This window comes from Perissodus microlepis, chromosome 6 (genome assembly GCF_051167445.1).
Source record: "Perissodus microlepis isolate ML-2025 ecotype Zambia chromosome 6, ASM5116744v1, whole genome shotgun sequence".
NCBI lineage: Eukaryota > Metazoa > Chordata > Actinopteri > Cichliformes > Cichlidae > Perissodus > Perissodus microlepis.
In genome coordinates, this window is record NC_140466.1 from 10,546,578 (window position 1) to 10,565,445 (window position 18,868).

The following is an 18,868-nucleotide window of genomic DNA, read 5'->3' on the forward strand; positions in this document are numbered from 1 at the left end:
TTCATCCTCCGCCTCATTCTGCCCACTCAAACTCAAAGAGATGAGAACATAGTAGCAAGCAACAATGTCTGTAACAAAGTGTCCTAGTGTCCTCGTGCTGTTATTTCATTTTTTGCATAACCAGCTCTGTGTCTGTGGTGTGTATTTAGTATGCACTATTACACTGCTGCCCTCCTACATCTCTGTGTGTGAGATCTAGTGAGACAAACTCGTCAGTCACAACAGAAGAAAGACATCAACTACTTCCATCATATAGCTACTCTGTATCACTAGAAACACACAAATGATTATGAAACCATCACATCGTCTGTGGACAAAAGATTAAAGTAAGTGTTGAAGAAATTTGTGTAAAATATGTTACTGACAGGACTAATTTTTGACTGCTGTACAAATTTTCTGATGCTGTTTTATGTCTTAGCAAATTTTAAATGTGTCTCTATGAAATTAATTTCCTGAAGTTGATTTCATCTTTGCAGCATACCTATTGGAAGAAAAAGAAAGGACACTGAGTAGAAGAAGTGCTTTTGAGGCAACTGCTGTTGTGATTTGGAGCTATATGAATACAATTCAATTGAACTGAACTGAATTGAAGGGACCCATTCGAACAGCTTAAAATCCCTTTAAATGACTGGAATATAGTGGAGAAGAAAAGAAAAAAAACTGGACCAGGATATTTCATAGAAAATATCACTTTGAGGCATTTTTCTAAAAGAAAAGTAACAATGGCATCAACAGGTCTTCAGCTGATGGGTTTGGTGCTGGCTCTGCTGGGTTGGGTTTGCGGGGCGCTGGTGTGTGCTGCTCCTCTGTGGCGTGTATCTGCATTCGTAGGTGGAGAGATAGTCATTGCCCAGGTGTTGTGGGAAGGACTGTGGATGAACTGTCTGTCTCAGACCACAGGACAGATCCAGTGCAAGACCTATGACTCCACCCTGGCACTGCCTATGTTTACCCAAGCAGCCCGGAGCCTCACAGTTCTGTCTTTACTTCTCTGTCTTCTGGCCATCATCCTCGGGGTGTCAGGAGCCAAGTGTACTCACTGCATGGGAGACAATAACCAGGACTCCAAGGCAAGACTGGGAAGGATAGCAGGGGTGCTCTTCATTGTGGCTGGGCTTGCCTACTTGATACCCATCTGTGGAACTGCCTATGCAATCATCAGGGACTTCTATGATCCTAATGTTGCTGCGCCTTTGAAAAGAGAACTGGGGCCGGCATTGTACCTGGGTTGGGGGGCCAGCATACTGCTCCTGGTGGGGGGAGCTCTGCTGCACATCGGCTCTCCTCCACCAGGAGCAAGAGCTCTGCCCATTATCGGAAGACCAGCAAAAGACAACCAACAAACAGTAGCAACAGGAGAGGTAAAGCAACAAGAGAAATCCTTTGTATGAAACCAGTGGGTATTTGAACAGATACAGAGGTCACAACTTTATTATTTAAGTTTCTGGAAACTGCAAGGTCATTATCTACAAGGGGATATTCAGAACATAATAGGTTTCATAGTATTATAAAGTTAAGTTTGGTTTGTTAAATTAAGTTTATTTAATAAGGTGGAAGGCTTATGACTTTTTTTTACCCTCAAAAATGATATAAATTGCATGACAAATATTTAATGACTAAATTGCAAAAATATGGCTTATGTAACAAATGTGATACAAATTAAAACTCATATATGCAGATTAAAATTTGAAATAATGTTATATTGTCTAAAAGTTCAACAAACACTCCATTATCAAAAAAAAAAAAAGATTTCTGGCAGTTATTTCATGATTCAGGTTTTAAAGAACTAATTAATCCTAATTTGAACAAGCTGCTAAGGAAATGGATAGAAGGGTTTTTTAAAAGAGTAGAAAGTGAAATGAGTTGTGGGTGGATTGCAGATGTTTACTAATGCATGCGACTTACATTTGTCAGATTCCAATCAGCCTCTGCTTGTGTTAGTGCGTGTGTGTGGGGGCTGTCTGTGTACAGAAGACCAGTGTGCATATTGTAGCTGTGTGAGCTGGTGTTTGCACTGAAAATATGTGTGGGCAGTTGGAGCAATGCCATTTACTTTTAACACACACAAAGAAATTGTTAAATTTCATTTTAGTCTGCTATTATTATATATACATTTTATAGCTTGATGACAGTTGGGACTTTTTCCACTAGTAATAATTATTGATCTAAATGTTATTTCCAGTAAACACAGTTTTTCTAATTTAGTATAATAAAACAAATACATTTTTACTTGTGTTTTTTCTGATTGTGTTTTAATACTGCATTTTTTTTCTGTCAAGTCAGCAAATGCAATGAATATAATACAATATACTTTACTAAGAATTGTTTTATTCCTATTGTTTTTAATTAATTATTTTATTTGGATTGTAATAACCTATGCACAGCAATAAATGTGTTTGCCATCACAACAGCTGGTTGTCCTGTTCATATTTGATATCTAACGAAACTGAGTAAACATGTATTGAATGTAACCATCCCAGAAAAAGACGTTCACAAAATTCTATTCCCAGTGCTCTTTATTGTCAAGACTTTACCACACATTGTACATTTCCTAATCTAATAAATAAATTCCAAGCTGGGTTTGATTTAAAAAAAAAAAGGCTTCAAGAGCAACACACATTCTCGCTGAAGTACAGCTGCAATGATATGTTAATGATTACCTCACGTGTCACCGATTATGAACACAGAACAAAATTTGTCCTTTGAGGCCTTTTCAGTCTAAACTTGAAAATTATGCAGAATCTAGATTATCATTTAAGCATTTGGCTCACATTGTTCTTGTTAACCATTTCCTGTTTACTGCATGTTTGTTCTACCACGTGTGTGTGTGTGTGTGTGTGTGTGTGTGTGTGTGTGTGTGTGTGTGTGTGTGTTTAACCATACAGAGTATGAGTAAGAGAAGAATGAAATGAACAGTGAGTCAACCGCTGCTGGATCTTAAAGCACTTTGAGTAGTAATAGCACCCAAAAAACACAAGGGGGCAGTAAACTGTAAGGAAACAATGCACTATTCCAACAACAACCTTTATATATTACTTTTGGGACCGGTTTAGGTGTCATTATGTGTTATGTGATCATTTTTAGTTTTCCATCAGAAAGAAACAAAGCACACATTACCTGAGAAGATGTGTCTCTATGTAGTGTTTCCTTTATGCTGCCCTCACAGCAACATATTGAACTTTTGTTAAAAAGTTTTTTTTAAAAAGGTAGGCCTGTTTTGTGCAATTGGGCAATATATTGACGAGGAGTTCTTCCTTCTTGGAAAGGAACAAACAGTGAGTTTATTTTCAGTCACCCTTATCGCTTTTGTATTGACAAAACATAATTCACAGTCTAATTATTTCCAAGCACCCTCAGCTGCAATATGATACAATTTGTCAGAGGAAAAATTGTATATAATGTGATCAGCTTCATGAGATGTGCTCTTTTTATTGATCACTAAGCAATCTACATGTCTACGTGACTTTTCACCTAATAACTTTTGTGACTATGAACTTATTCAGCTACTAACCGCTTCCTGTCTTCAGAGAACATTCAGATGTAGAGAAGAGAAACCTCAGCTCTTTTACGAGAACATACAGATGTAGAAAAGGGAAAAACCCGTTGCTCTGAGTGACGTTGTTATCTTTGTACACACACACACACACACACACAGACAATCTTGTATAAATAAAGAACGCAGACAGTGATGGGGCGCAAGTCTTGCGTTCCATGACTGCCCTCGCGAGTGAAAAACTTCTGCAGTGTTTGTGTTTTCTAACTCAGGTGTCTCAGCTGAAGAACTGCGGGGTGATTTTTAGAAATCCCCTGTCACAATTTAAAGAGTAAATGGAGAAGAAAAAATACAAAAGAAACATTTAAAAAAATGCAATTCAGTTCAGTTTGGCTCAAATTACACTCATTGCATGTTATTGTTTGATTTGAGGCACACTGTAAAATGTATGTCTCATAAATTAGTTTCAATGCCTCTAACAATCCTCCCTCTCAGCAAACAACTCGTGTAAGAAGCTATTAGCCTCATTGCAATCACAACAGATAGTTTGGGAAAGCATGGGAACAAGGAGTTAAGGTGAAATGTAAACATAAAAAATGTTAAAGTCATTTTAAAACTGAAAACTACCTGAATTCTAGTCAACTTTTTTCACACCTTTCTAAAGCTTCTTTTCTCACAAGACTAGAAGAATAAGTTCTCTGCTAAACTCGGGGTCAGCTCTGGAGCCTCAGCATAAAAAGTTAAACATCAAGCTGCAAAGCTAGAGTGGCCTCAGTCATGATTACCTCTCCACAGGTAATTCATTAAGAGTGTTCTCACCAGTGGATTTGACAACAACACGCTAAATGCAAGGAAATCTTTACAATTAGTCATTAAATAGCATGTAGCATGTGTGGTTGTCTATCTATGTTATGGACTGTTATGGACTCAAAGCATGTACAACCCTGTCATACTGTCAAAGCTCTTTCCTGTGCCTGTACAAACAAATATATTCTGAAATGGAGATTATGTTTTAAAAAATCAGGTTCATGTTCAATATATGGGAATAATTAACAAAACCAAAGGTAATATTTATCTGTCTAGGGATTAAATATTTATGTTAAGGCCTGCTATTACCCACACTACGCCTCACTTATATTTCGTTTATTTTACAGTCCTTTAAACGTATTCTTTCTCTAAATATTAATATTTAATTGCCTGAAAAACAAACAAACACCAAACAACCATTCAGAGACACGTGTTTGGACATGCTACCCCCTCCTGCATGACTAAATTACACTTTTTAATCACCTGAAGTGGTCTCGCGTGATAAAACGCTGTCTTATATGAACACATATCCATCACCAAACTCTTTTTTTTTTCATGGCTCGTTACCGCTCGAGTGAGAATGTCGACAGTTGTCTTCTTAAAGGGACAGTGCGACACTTCGTCTTGTTTGCAGCTGCGCAGAGGACGCCTGTCGCTTTAAAAAGCGTGACAGCTCATAGATGTAAAAGTGGGCTATGTGAGTTTTTGCTGTGTCGGGGCTGTAGCGTTCTCATACCGCTGTCGACCTTTGGATCTCGACCCCCGGGGACAGTAGGCAGATCCGCCGTCCTCACTGACAATTGGCTGTGCTCCTCTTCTCTTGAGAACTGCTGCTTCCTATTACGCTTCAGCTCGAGACCAAAACACAGAAGAGATGTGGCGCGAGTGTGCGCGATGCTGCCAAAGTCCCCGGTCCTTAGCGCAGGCCCTTATCGCAATGTTTGAAGATTAACGAGGTTATCCGTGTCCTCTAGACCACCAGAGATACAGCAGCTGTTCCCAGCAGGCCACGAAGCCACCCTAGCAGCCGGACAGCGTGTCGAGTCGGACTGACAGGAAGGAAGTAACCGCTGTATCTGCACGGGACAAGCAGAGCCTGGTAGCATGACTGAAAAACGAATGTCGCGGTGGTATTTCGGTGGGCTGGCATCATGTGGAGCCGCCTGCTGCACGCATCCTCTGGATCTCCTTAAGGTGAGCGGCGTAAGGGGCACAGTAACCTTCCGCCGCGTGTGCAGGCCTTGACACATGGGTACAGCTGTTCCCAGAGGCAGTACTGGGGAACATGACAGATTAGTTATTCGCGGATAGCTCATCACAGAGTGGTTTTCAGATATAATCTGTGCTTTCTAAAGCTGCACACCTTCAGCCTTTATTAAAGACAGACAGACTTCGAGGTACCATGGTCGAAGACAGGTGTGTTAAACATCCGGTCTGGGAGCCCGAACTGGGCCGTCGGATTGTTTGCCCCATCGAATGAGTCTTTAAAGTGTGAAACCTGCAGTTAAGGCATCGATTACCCCAATGTTTCATTTAAATACACTGCTAACCCTTCAGTGGTGATGTTGGGCTTAATTACAGGAGTAAAATGGGATGAAAATTAAAGTATTACAATATTTAAACAACTTGATTAAAATAAAATAAAAATGTACTATTGATTAGCTACGAAAACTACACGTGAAGATGTTGTTCCTGTCATCTGTAAACTGTAAGCATTGTGCTGTGACAGTAGTCTCATTAAATGCGGAAAACTGAAATATATTTTGGAAATTGTATTTATCTCAAGCTGCTAATTGTTTTGTAAATGGATAAATTATACTTTTTGTTTTTATGACAAATTTTAGAAGAGTGGCGTTATTGTTCAGGCCCACTCATGACACATATGTAACTTATGAATTAAGATAAGTTGGCACTAGACTTCCAGTCTAGGATATACAGGTCTAATTAGCAAAATGTGTTGATTACTTGAGTAAAATTATAAAAAAGCGGTGTTACGACAGGGTGGCATTAAGTCCAGGGGATACTCCTGCCTCTCGCTTTATGGTAGCTGAGTTAGGCTCCAGCTGCCCCAACTGTGAAATGGATAAGTGGAAGAGAATGTATGTTCGGATATCAATAGATTAATTGCAATTTAAATCACACTGAGAAATAAAAAAAAAACAACTTTTGCCACATACTCTCCTTGGTGGAGAATGCAGATCTGTGAGTGTTTGCAGGGACATGCTTGTTCACTCTTGTTGATTTCGTCACATTGCTGCATAGAGAAGTAAATTTGTACATCTCTAACAGATTACTCAAATTCTTTCTTATGTTACTCCCTTTTGATTGCACAGAAAAAAGCAGCATGTGACCCTAATAAGGCCAACTGGTCCTCAGGAAGTCCTTTGGTGTGTAATTATGTAGTTAAGGCTTGCAATTACCCCACTGCAGAAAATGCCCTGAAGTGCTCTATGTGTGATAGCTTGTGAACTGGTCGGAGATGTTTTTGAAGTGTAGCTTCATTTTCGTAGTTGGTACACAAATTATGGGAAAGATTAAAATACAAGTTTATGGCAGAGGAAACATCAAGGCACCTTTCATGACAGTGATGAACCTTTGACCTCTAAAAGTATTATTTAAAAGATAAATTATAGATGCTTCTGTTCAGTTCAGTTCAGTTCAATTGTATTTATATAGTGCTAAACCAAAATAAAAGTTGCCTCAAGGACTAGTTTTCAGGAAATGATAAAGCCCCCATTCCTCCATGGGGTTTTTGTTAGTAACCTGATTTTAGTTAGTTTAAGGTGATTTTGAGATTTATTACTGACAAGCTATTCTTGCCTAATATGATAGTCTACATTAGTGAACTACAAAGTGATTTCACTGTGAGACAATAGAGTGACTGTGCAAGTTTTTATTGTGTTGTATACAGTACTGTGGTTATTTCCATAAACTGAGGGCAAGTAAGGGCAGCTTATTTCCTTGTTGTGGAAATGAAAGGGTGTGTTCTGAAAGCTAATGGTGATGCTGTTTTGCTCCATTGTTATTCTTTGTGTCAGAGTGAATTGGATCCCATGTGGGAGAATTGTTTGTTTACTTAACAAAAGTGAATTTCACTGAATCTGTTTACTTTTGATATACGGTTGAATTGAGTCGCGTTCCATGTTTGCTTGTCACTGCTTGTCTTGCTATCTTTTAGCATAAAAACAGATTTAAAGTATTCAGTCTGTTGTTCAGAGCATTGAGCGGTGTTCCACTGCAGCCTAAATATGTCATCTTTACTCCTCTGTAATAACCTTCATTCCCCCACGAATTAAATACCATAATAACAACTTTATAGGTTTTCTGGGGAGCTGTCATTGGATAAAGAAAAGAAAGGATACACTTATAATTAGAGCATATCATTCACAAAAGAACTGGGGGTTTATTCTGTAGTTTGTAACCCAACATTAAGGCAGTTTGTGACTTTGCAACTTACAAAGCCAACGCATACCAACAAACCGCATTTCCATAAACGTTAACAGCAGGACATCTGCATTTAGGAATGACGTGTATCACCAAACCCACGTCAAATAAGAAAACTGCCTGGTCATGCCCTATCAGCATACTTTTTTTGTATGTGTGTTAATCAGGAGATCTATTACACCATCAGATAAACTGTTTTTTGTTTTCTGAACCTGTACTGGAGAGTTGCTAAACAAGATTTTTCTGACCTCACCTAAAAAGACAATAATTTAGCCAGACTCTTATCACCTCATCCTGGTGTAATATTTCAACACGATGAGTGTGCACAAGTGTTTCTTGGCTTGTGAATGCGTGTTGATTCACTGATAGCTTAAGTATAGTAACCACTGAGGACAAAGCACGTACAGCAGTGTTGGCATAAACAAGGAACAGAATGGAAAAGTTCCTCAAGTGCAGCCATGCTTAAAAAAATTAAAATAAGATTCCAGAAACATGCAAAATGTTGTCGAGTCCAGTTTAACTCAGCTTAAGTCGGGGTAGTGATTGTGCAGTTAACACCCCAATACTACACCGTATTACCAAAAGTTTTCACTTACAAGTCATTGAATTCAGGTGTTCCAATCACTTCCATGGTCACAGGTGTATAAAATCAAGCACCTAGTCAGGCAAACTGCTTCTACAAATGGTTGTGAAAGAATGGGTTGCTCTCAGGAGCTCAGAGACTTCCAGGGTGATACAGTGATAAGCTGCCACCTGTGGAACAAGTCCAGTCAAAAAATAAATAAATATTTCATGTTCAACTTCTAGTGGTATTGTAAGAAAGTGGAAGCTATTTGGAATTGCACCAACTCAGGCCACAAAGTGGTAGGTCACGTAAAATCACAGAGCCAGATCAATGGATACCGAGATGCATAGTATACAGAGGTCTGTAATTTTCTGTAGAGTCGATAGCTACAGACCTCCAAACTTCATGTGGCCCTCAGATTAGCTCAAGAACAGTGCGTAGAGATCTTTGTGGAATGGGTTTCCCTGGCTGAGCAGCATGGAATGGAGTGATGTAAAGCATGCTGCCAATGGACTCTAGAGCAATGGAGATATGTTCTCTGGAGAGACTAATCGTTCTTCTCCATCTGGCAATCTGATGGACAACTCTGGGTTTGGCTACTGCTAGGAGAACGGTATTTGTCTGACTGCATTGTGTCAAGTGTAAAGTTTGGCGGAAGGGGGATTATTGTGTGAGGTTGCCTTTCAGGAGTGGAGCTCGGCCCTTTAGTTCCAGTGAAAGAAATTGTTAATGCTTCACCATAACGAGACAATTTTGAGAATTTCATGCTCCCAACTTTGTGGGAAGAGTTTAGAACAGCAAGACATGACTGCGCACCAGTGCACAAAGCAAGGTCCACAAAGACATGGATGAGAGAGTTTGTGGTGGAAGAACTTGGCTGTCTTGCAGAGAGTCCTAAACCCAACCCAACAGAATTCAGTACAGACTGTCAGTAGTTCTCCATGTCACTGCTGATACTTTGAAAAGCAGTGGCCTGTGATAAAGGAGATACTGAGAGCGCCAAAGTAAAACTAGGAAATGAATATTAAATTTCCCATTTCACTTAAACTGTGCTAAAAACAGTCTGTCAGTGTAAACCAGCAGGATGGTGATTAAACAAAAAAGTGACTCAAAGAATCATAACTATTTATACATCTATTTTACTGCAGTAGACACTGACAACAGTTTCATTTGAAGGCTCGGTGACCTTCATGCTGTAATCTTGGTAATAACATAGGACGCCACATTTTGGACCATTGACCTTCTCTGATAAGAAAAATAAAACAAGTACATCTTGGTAACGCATTTGGAAAACTTCTTTATGATTGCCTAAATTGCACATATTATCATGACTTATCCTCCTCTTACGACTGTCTCATCAGAGCTTGGTGAGTGTTTTAGAGCTTTACTAATACCAGAGAATTCAGATTATATAGAGTCACACCTTGTGGTACAAGTTGTTCTGTAAAACTAAAAGTTTGTGAGGTTGCTGTATCAGCCACAATAAACACACATTATATCAGTTTCTTCATTATTTGCTGTGTATTTACTGTGTGATCTTCATGACTGTCTGTCCAGGTACACTTACAGACGCAGCAGGAGGTAAAGAAGAGGATGATTGGAATGGCTGTTCATGTGGTGAAGAACGACGGAGTCCTGGCTCTATACAGTGGTCTATCTGCTTCACTATGTAGACAGGTATGGGTGCCTGTGTGCATACCATAGGATTTCGTGTGTTTGTGTGTGTTGTTTTCTTCATTGGTTGTTTCTCTCACTAAAACAGAGTGAGACATTTACTTTAAGCACCTAATTTGGTACCTGTAGCACATGCATAGTACTGAGATTAAAATGTTACTCTTTAAACTTACTACACTGTAGTGCTGAATATTATGTGAAGTTAACTGTGGTTGATGAATAAAATAACTGGTTTATTGCAGCAGGATATGATCAAATACGTCACTGGTGAATTGCAAGTCTATAAATGTTGCAGAGGTGTGACCGCGGTGAGAACGAACAGTTGTCAATAAAGGGTTGTTAAAGTTTGATCCTGTTAGACCGTAAATGAACTAAACTCTCCTCTCAACCACCCTGTAATTAAAGGCGCACGCACCTAAGCCATACCAAATACACCCAAATGTTTAAATGAATTAGTAATTATGAAGTTCAAGACAATTTTGAAAATGTTTTATGTAAGTAAAATAAAATATAATATCTGTATTCATTACAAATAAAGAGAAATATTTCAAATATTTTTGTTTTAACTTTAATTATTATGGCTAGAGGCTCATAAAAATCAGAAATCCAAATTATCTCAAATTATTAGCGTATTTTATTTAGAGTTTGTGTAAATTTAAACAGTAGTAGTACTGTGCACTCTATCACATTCAGCCACAGCCATGGGAAACCTGCTGACTTGACAGTTGTCCAGTTGACAAAGGTGACAAAGCCTGGCTGCAGAATGCTGTGTCGATGCATTGATCAATAGAAGGTCAATAGAAAGTTGACTAGAAGGGGAAAGTGTGGTATCAAAAGGTCAACAAGCAGCCCGAATGACCACAACTGCGAGAGGATTGCCAGGAAAAGTAATTTCAGGAACTTGGAAAAGCTTCAGAAGGAGTGGACTGAGTCTCGTGTCAATGCATCAAGGGCCACCACGGACAAACATCTTCAGGAATGGAGCTGCAGTTCATCCTGAACCAGAGACAGTGTCAAAAACATCTTACTTGGGATAAAGAAAAAAGAGCTGGACTTCGGTTTAACGGTCCAAAGTCCTCCTTACAGATGAAAGTGATTTTCATTTTATTTCCTTGTTTTATGTCAAGGTCATACAGTCTGGAGAAAGTGCAGAGGGACAGAATCTAAAGTGTTTGAAGTCCAGTGTGTAGTTTTTGCAGTCTGTGGTGGTTTGGGGTGCCATGTCATCTGCTGGTGTTGCTCGTGGTTTTATCAGCAGAAAGACTTGAGAGGACTTCATGCTTCCTTCTGTTGCCAAACTTCATGGAGATGTCAGTATAATTTTCCCACAGGTCTTAGCACCTCTCTGTACTGTCAAAACTCTTAAATGGTGGTCTGACCATGTGATTACTGATTGACTCGCCTGATATCAGTCCTATGTGAATCCTGAAAATGAAAAAAACAAAACAAACTAAAGGTTTGAAATATTTTACTTGGGACATAATAAATGAAGAATATATGAAAGTTCACTAATGTAAAGGCTGCTTTTAAAACTACTTTGCTTTAGGTAGGTAGGTCTGTCTGTCTGTCCGTCCGTCCGTACTAGTCGATTTACAAAAGAAAACAGGAAAGAAAAAGGGGGGAAAAGAACCAGAATACAAAATTTTCAATAATTAAATAAATTGAAATAAATTCTTTCTCTTCTTGTCTTTTTCTTTCTTTTCTTTCTCTTGTCAGATGTCATATTCCCTCACCAGATTTGCCATCTATGAAACAGTGAGGGACATGATGGGCAGCACGAACCAGGGCCCCATGCCTTTTTACCAGAAGGTCCTGCTGGGAGCCTTTGGAGGTTGGGACGGACACACACACACACACACACACACACACACACACACACACACACTTTGTTACTTTTTTCTATAACTCAGGCTTTCACAAACACTCATTCCAACAAGGTTTCTCTGCCAACAGGTTTCACTGGTGGGTTTGTTGGGACCCCTGCAGACATGGTGAATGTCAGGTAACTTACAGTTCTGTATCCAAATGACTGCAATCACTAGTTATTGAAATCAGAATATATGAAATGTGCTTGTCCCTAGGATGCAGAATGACATGAAACTACCACCAGAACTGAGAAGAAAGTGAGTGTTGTAATTCGTAGTCTAAAAAGTTCGGCTTGAATGTTTTTTATTAATTTAATGCTTTTTCTTTTTTCTTTTCTTCCAGCTACAAACATGCCATTGATGGACTTTTTAGAGTCTTCAGAGAAGGTAAATACCAAATAGGATATACTATAGCTTCATGTTTAGCTCTCACAGGTATCACGTGTGACTTCTGATTTCTATCCTGTCATGCAGAGGGCATCAGGAAACTCTTTTCAGGAGCCTCCATGGCCTCCAGCAGAGGAGCAATGGTTACTGTGGGACAGGCAAGTTACGGTAGTACAAATGTGCTCGCAGGCTACAATTTCTTATCAGGAAACATTGTCTGTATTTTTTTTAACAATACCAATTTTAAACAATTATCACAATGTCTGAAAATGTTAGAGACCTTAATAGTTCTCAGGTCAATGATGGGCGATTTGCATCTATTTTATTTTTTATTCTAATATTGTTGGGTTATTGATGTGATATTCTTATTTCCTGATAGAGGACATTATTTGTATTTAAAATCATTCAGTCATTCGTGATCTGAAGAGTGTATTATGTAAAATTCAGTTTAAATGTATTTTCACTGCATTTAATTAATATTCTTTCACAGTCAAGGGACTAAAAAAACTGTTAAGATTGGTGCTTAATTGATCAAAAATTTTAAATGAATTATTCAGACATGACTTAAATTGTTGGAATAATCAAAATCGGTAACTATGAAAAGTTTGATAGTTGTTTAGATACCTGAAATAATTTTGTCCAGCAATTTGCATGCATTCTAATGTCAGAGTAGCACAACCATAAACATTTCTGAATTATTTTAATTAAAAGTAACAAGGTAAAAAGGATATTTCGTCATACAGTGGACCCAATTTGTTCTTTTCTGGCTGAAAAGGTTTGTAACTCTCACTTAAATAACATTCAAAAAGCAATGTAGCGCTGTTCTAACTGCTCACATCTAATTATTCTAAAAGTGTAATCAGAAAAATGTAAACTGTAAGTCACAAAATGAGTATAAAGTACATTTTATGTTCGAGACAGATCATTGAAGGTCTGCAGCAGCAAAACATCAAGCAGTATTTCTGTTGTATAGAGTGTAAGAAGAAAGCAAGAATATTTTGACAACATGCTGTGCTTGTTACATTACATTCTCCAAGCATGACTGATCGCTGTGTAACTGTTACAGCCAGCTGTCTTAATATTTTTACTCAACACTCCCACCTGTTGACATCGTCTTTTTTTCCTGTACTACCACTAGGAGGAGCCAAACTCAAAATGTTAATTTTTGACTGTATTTTGGACTTGTTTGTTTGTTTTTTGTAAAACTAAATTATAGGATGTCACTATCTTTTGGGCAAACAGTGTTTTAAATAATCCAAATTGCAGCCAACTATTTAATTTGAAAGTTGTAGGAAATTCAGAAGGGGGACATTATTTCTTTTTACCACTAACACTCATTTTCTTCCTCTTATTTTCTTCTTCTGTAGTTGGCATGTTATGACCAAGCCAAGCAGCTGGTGTTAGGAACAGGCATGATGGGAGATAACATATTCACACACTTTCTTTCCAGCTTCATTGCGGTAAGTATCTGGTTTTATTTTAGTCTAATTCAGTTGGTATAAAGTCTTGAGAGCTTTAATAAGTAAGTGGACTTTTTAGGTTTTGTCAGTTTTTAGAACTGAACGAGCCTTTATCTTAAGATGCAAAATGTCTTCATCCAAGAAGTGAAGTGTCTTCACAAAGTTAAAGTTCAGTGGCTTCCTTTTCCAAGCTCTCAAGACTACCATGACTGATCACACAAACATTTTGCAGATGTTTTGCACTTACATTTTTGTTGATTGATCTTCACTCATATGAACTGCATCTACATCATTTGCAGGGAGGCTGTGCTACATTCCTGTGTCAGCCTCTAGACGTACTGAAGACGAGGCTGATGAATTCAAAAGGAGAGTATACAGTGAGTGGATCATTCATTATCACTTTTTAATTTCTCATACTTTCATCCCTCAATCCTGGTATTTGCTGGTATTCAGTTTTAACTAATGTCTCTGTCTTCAGGGGGTGATGCATTGCTTACGAGAAACAGCCAAACTGGGTCCACTGGCATTTTACAAGGTAAAAGACACACAAAACAAAATACATTTAAAACCTAAATGTATCACTTCAGTTATTTTACTCTCTTTTAAAACAAACATTTTAGAGGTGGTTGTATGACCTGAAATAAACTTTATCAACCGCAGAAATGTCTCCGTTTTTAATTTTTCAGAAATCCCTCAGTCACAACATGGTATATTATTTAATCTTATTTTTTGGGGGGATACTTCCCGCGTACCACTAGAGGGAGCACATGTACAACCGGTGGTACGCATACCACAGTTTGGGAACCACTGACCTACAGCAGCTGAGGTTAACAATGGCTGCTACCAGAGGATATAGAGACATGACAGACTTTCAGGTTTCTACTTGCTGTACTTCCGTGCATTTCATCATTTCAGGGCCTTGTATTGATTATGTTGCTGAGATCTGGTGGATGCGGGGGCAGATAATCTTTTACAGTACTGCTTATTCTTGTTGTTGCTGGAGATAATTGTTGATGACATTGGCATTATGCATAAACACAAACTGCAACATTTTTATGTATTAGTTTATTCAACAGGGCAGCAAAGATGAATAAAGATTGCTGCAAATGACTGAGATCACCAAGAAGCTATTTTTCATCTACAGCCTCATCTGTACCTGTGACCTCCATGAAATTAAAATACGAAAAAAGAAATACCCTTACAAAAATAATAAATAAAATATTTAAAGCATTGTTTAGTTTATTGCCTAATTTCATGAAGGAGCTCTAATTGAATAGATTTGTTAGAGGAAACTTGCAAATAGTAATCTCTTGGTAACTTTTGTTTACAGGGACTTGTTCCTGCAGGAATCCGCTTGATTCCCCACACAGTGCTCACCTTCATCTTCCTTGAGCAGCTCAAGAAACACTTTGGCATTCGTATCATCTCCTGATTGCCCTCTGACCAGCCACTCTTAAGCCACCCTTACTGCCTATCACTACACCCACAATCACTCTGCTGTTCATCAAAGGAAAGAAGGGAAGGAAGGAAGACACACACAGTTTGATATGGCTTGTGTATGCTTTCCCTCTCCTTTAGCTCTACCTCTACATTACAGCTAGTAGTTAAATTGTTTTTTTTATTTGGAGCACCAACTTCCAGTAAGGAGCTAATCCTCTTCTGATTATTCATAAATGCTAATGATATGATATTAGTTAGAAATGATTTAATCAAAAAGGTCTGTAATGGGTTATTAGAATGACAGATAATAAAATTAATGGATATCCATGATCATTTTAGCTACAGATGGGTACGTGATTGTAATAATTGAATTAATAATTGTTGCTTAAATAAGTCCTTTTCTAACCTTTGATTGTTATCATATTATACCAAGACATGTTTAGGATTTATAGAATTGTAAAATCTACTTATGAAGCTTAAAAACAAACCCAGCATGGCCTTGTCCTCAGTGTAACTCTGATAGACAGTAACAGTAAATACCAAAGCCATTACTGAAGCATGACTAAACAAGCTGTTACGTAATTCCATAATAACCATTCCAACCAACGTTAACCATGTGGGCTGTACTCTTGGTACTGATTTATTTGTTATCTTCCTTGTTGATTAATTTATATTTTAGAACTGGAAATCGACTTTTCGCAGGTTAAAGTTACATTATCGTTTACCAGATATTTTGTATTTTACTTCGTTCCTCTGTTAGCATTTCACTCTCAGATCAAGAGAAGATAAGGACCAGTCTTGCTAATGCTGCATTTTCTAAGTGAGAAGGAAATTAGTGGAGAAAGTGTGAACCAGAGGAGGAGGCTGTTAAAATCCTAATGAAGATAGAGGCTGTTTTGTGCAGAAGCCCTCGTGGCAAATTGAGGGCTTTGCACATTATCTAAAGTCTTAACTCTCCTGTATTTGACTAATTGGAATTTCTTTTGCCAGAGTAATCTTTCTTAATTTGTTATTTTACTGGGGGAAAAAAGTGTTTTGCAGTACTAATTTTGGCCACTAGAGGTATCTCTATTCCATGTTATAAATAAAACTAAAGGCCCTCATGTTAATTTCAGCATTTAGTATAAACATGAGGCACTTACATTGTGTGTTGGCACATTTCTAACATTACTTTTATGAATTTCCTTTGGATAGAAATGTATCATAGCTCGTTAGGGGTGTGTTGGGTTTAACTTGAAGTAAAATGGGTCTAAATCACCACCTTTTCTCATCTGATACAGTCATCAGTGTTACTGTTCTTTGCACTCATTCTCACATAAGAGTTTATATTCCATTCAAAACACAGGGACAACCTCTTGACCAAAAATCAAACACATTGTGAATTTGGGGCAGATTTAAAAAAAACAACCCAAAAACCCCAAAACAGTTTTACCTTCTAACACAGTCTGTTTTCTTTCATCTGTTCTCCCATATGAATAATATTAAATATAGAATATCATTCTTTTTTTCCTGCCTGTTCTTAAGTCATAAATCAATACATTCTCATTCACAGGTGTCAGATAAAGCATTTATGGGAGATACTGCTAGTGCTGCAGAGATACCCATAAAGTGTCCTTTTGGCATCTGTCCCTTGATGCACTGGCTGAGGCAATATTAGGTGCTGAGACATAATGGGTCCTCTTTTAAAAGGCGACAAAATACGCTTTCTGAGGTTAGAGGGGATGTGAAAGAAGTCATGAGTTTGTCACCCAGTAGATTGCAGTTCGTGCCACATTTCAGAGCTTGGTGTCTTCCACTTCCTTCTTCACATTTCAAAAGAAAATACATTTCTAAGCTTTTGCTTTTTTTCTAAATGCTATCACCCACTGGTTACATCTAACCATCAAAAACTACTTGCTTTGGAATGATCACAGTTTTTACAAGATGACCCTTCACATCATTAACACTCTACATTCAAGAATAAAACTTACCAAGTACATTCAGATGTGAAAGGAGTAGTTTGTTCATCCTTATGTGACAAGCTGGGAACGACAGCCACTAACTAATGCCATAATCAGTGTGTCAGTACATCAATGCCAACGGACACTTTGTGCGTATTGTGTAAAATGACTGCATTTGAAGCCTTGGGAATGAGTTGCTTTAACACAGGAGTGACAAAAAAGAAATAGACCACCCTTTTAAAAGATCACTAGATTTTTTCTTTATTTCTGTCTGACTGGCTTCTCAGAGCTTCTGTAGTAAATTTTTCAATAACCACTTGATATCTTACAATTCTTTTTAAATCTATAAAGATGCCTGTGAAGAACTGCTGTAGCATTCTTTAATTCTTGTGTTTTGTCTAATTAGATGCATGTCAGAGTTTGTCTCAGGATGCTTCTCTGTTTTATGAGATGACCCTTGAAATCATTATGATTGACCTGCTGCTTAGAAACACATGCTGTATGTTAAAGCATGTTCTAAAAGTAAAGTTCTAGTTAGCAACGTTAATGTCTTATCCCAGTTACTGTTCTGTCACATCTTTGACTTCGGTTCAGAGAAATGATGCATCTGAAGTGCTGTGCCTGCTCTGTTAACAGAACTTGTAAAGTCATGTTGCCTTAAAGTGTCTGTCCTGCAGAGGGCAGCATAGAAACGTGTGAAGCGTCATCCAAGTGTGCATCCAAGTAACCCTGCATCTTCATCCTAGGATGAACTGTGAAAAAATGAAACTGGAGGAACAGTGTGATGAGTTCTGATTTAGATTTTAACAAATGTTTTTTGGAATTAAAGTACTAATTTAAAATTGGTGTTTTGTATTGATTACATTATAGTAAAGCTTTATTTTGGAACAAAATTAAGGTGCTGTTAGTCATGCCGTATTTTTTGTGATTATTATTTTTGACATTTGATAAATTAGCTGCAGACCCACTGGGCTATATTAAGTCTATGTCATAAAACAAACAGGGTAGTCTTTGTGTTGATGCTTTTTCTTGTGCCATAGGCTCACACTGTGAAATAGCAGTGGCTGTGATTGTAAAATAACTTCATCTTCAGGGATTTGTCCTCATTAGAACAAGGACATAGTTTAATGCCTCTCAACACCCCCACCCCGAGGCTTTAGATCACTACTTATTTTGCACAATTATGTGGTTAAGTTATTATATTCGGACATACTCATTAACGAACGAATGAATCTAGGTGCCCTTTACATTAATAATACCATCCTTCACAGTAGTGATTATGATCTTTAACCTCTGCGTTCTCCCTGCTCACGTACATATTCAAGAGTGTTACTTTTCCACAGCTGTGTAAGCCACCTGTGTGTACAGTGGTGACAAAAATCCTTATTTATTTTCAGGAGGCCCATCACTTCATTAGCTCTCAGTCAATAAACACTGTTCCTCACAAATGTATTTGTTCAAAAAAAAAGATTCAACATTTTGACTAAAGTACATTTTGTACAGGACATTCAGTACTTTCAGCATCACCCAGTGATTCGATTGGTTATTTTTCTCTTTGGGGGACAGCAGATACTTGTGATAAATGAGTCTTTCTAAACAGTCAGTTTATATTTTTTTAGCAATTCACTCATTTGTATTCTGTATTTCTGGCTTTTCATTCGTGTCCAATTTATTATACTGTTGTGTTATGTACCTTCTAGGAACATTTCCCCAATTGGAGGACATAAAGTACAGCATCTATTTTTCTAGCAACAGAGAAACTTGATGGAAGCTACACAGGGCGAGAGGCAGGG

The 18,868-nt window shown here is 38.0% G+C and overlaps 2 protein-coding genes across 2 annotated transcripts; both read left to right on the forward strand.

The window, feature by feature from the left end:
• The first annotated feature begins 181 nt into the window (after positions 1-181).
• LOC146385125 (claudin-4-like) lies at positions 182-2,273 on the forward strand. Its single transcript, XM_084930704.1, has 2 exons — positions 182-326; positions 477-2,273. Exon 2 carries the CDS (start codon positions 723-725, stop codon positions 1,389-1,391), a length of 669 nt encoding a protein of 222 aa, XP_084786830.1. The 5' UTR covers positions 182-326; positions 477-722; the 3' UTR covers positions 1,392-2,273.
• Positions 2,274-4,921: 2,648 nt separating this feature from the next.
• Positions 4,922-17,917, forward strand: slc25a10b (solute carrier family 25 member 10b). The gene is made up of 11 exons (XM_084930703.1): positions 4,922-5,494; positions 9,867-9,986; positions 11,700-11,814; positions 11,937-11,985; positions 12,065-12,106; positions 12,192-12,235; positions 12,323-12,393; positions 13,603-13,695; positions 13,995-14,072; positions 14,174-14,230; positions 15,026-17,917. Exons 1-11 carry the CDS (start codon positions 5,405-5,407, stop codon positions 15,125-15,127), a joined length of 861 nt encoding a protein of 286 aa, XP_084786829.1. The 5' UTR covers positions 4,922-5,404; the 3' UTR covers positions 15,128-17,917.
• The last annotated feature ends 951 nt before the right edge of the window (positions 17,918-18,868 follow it).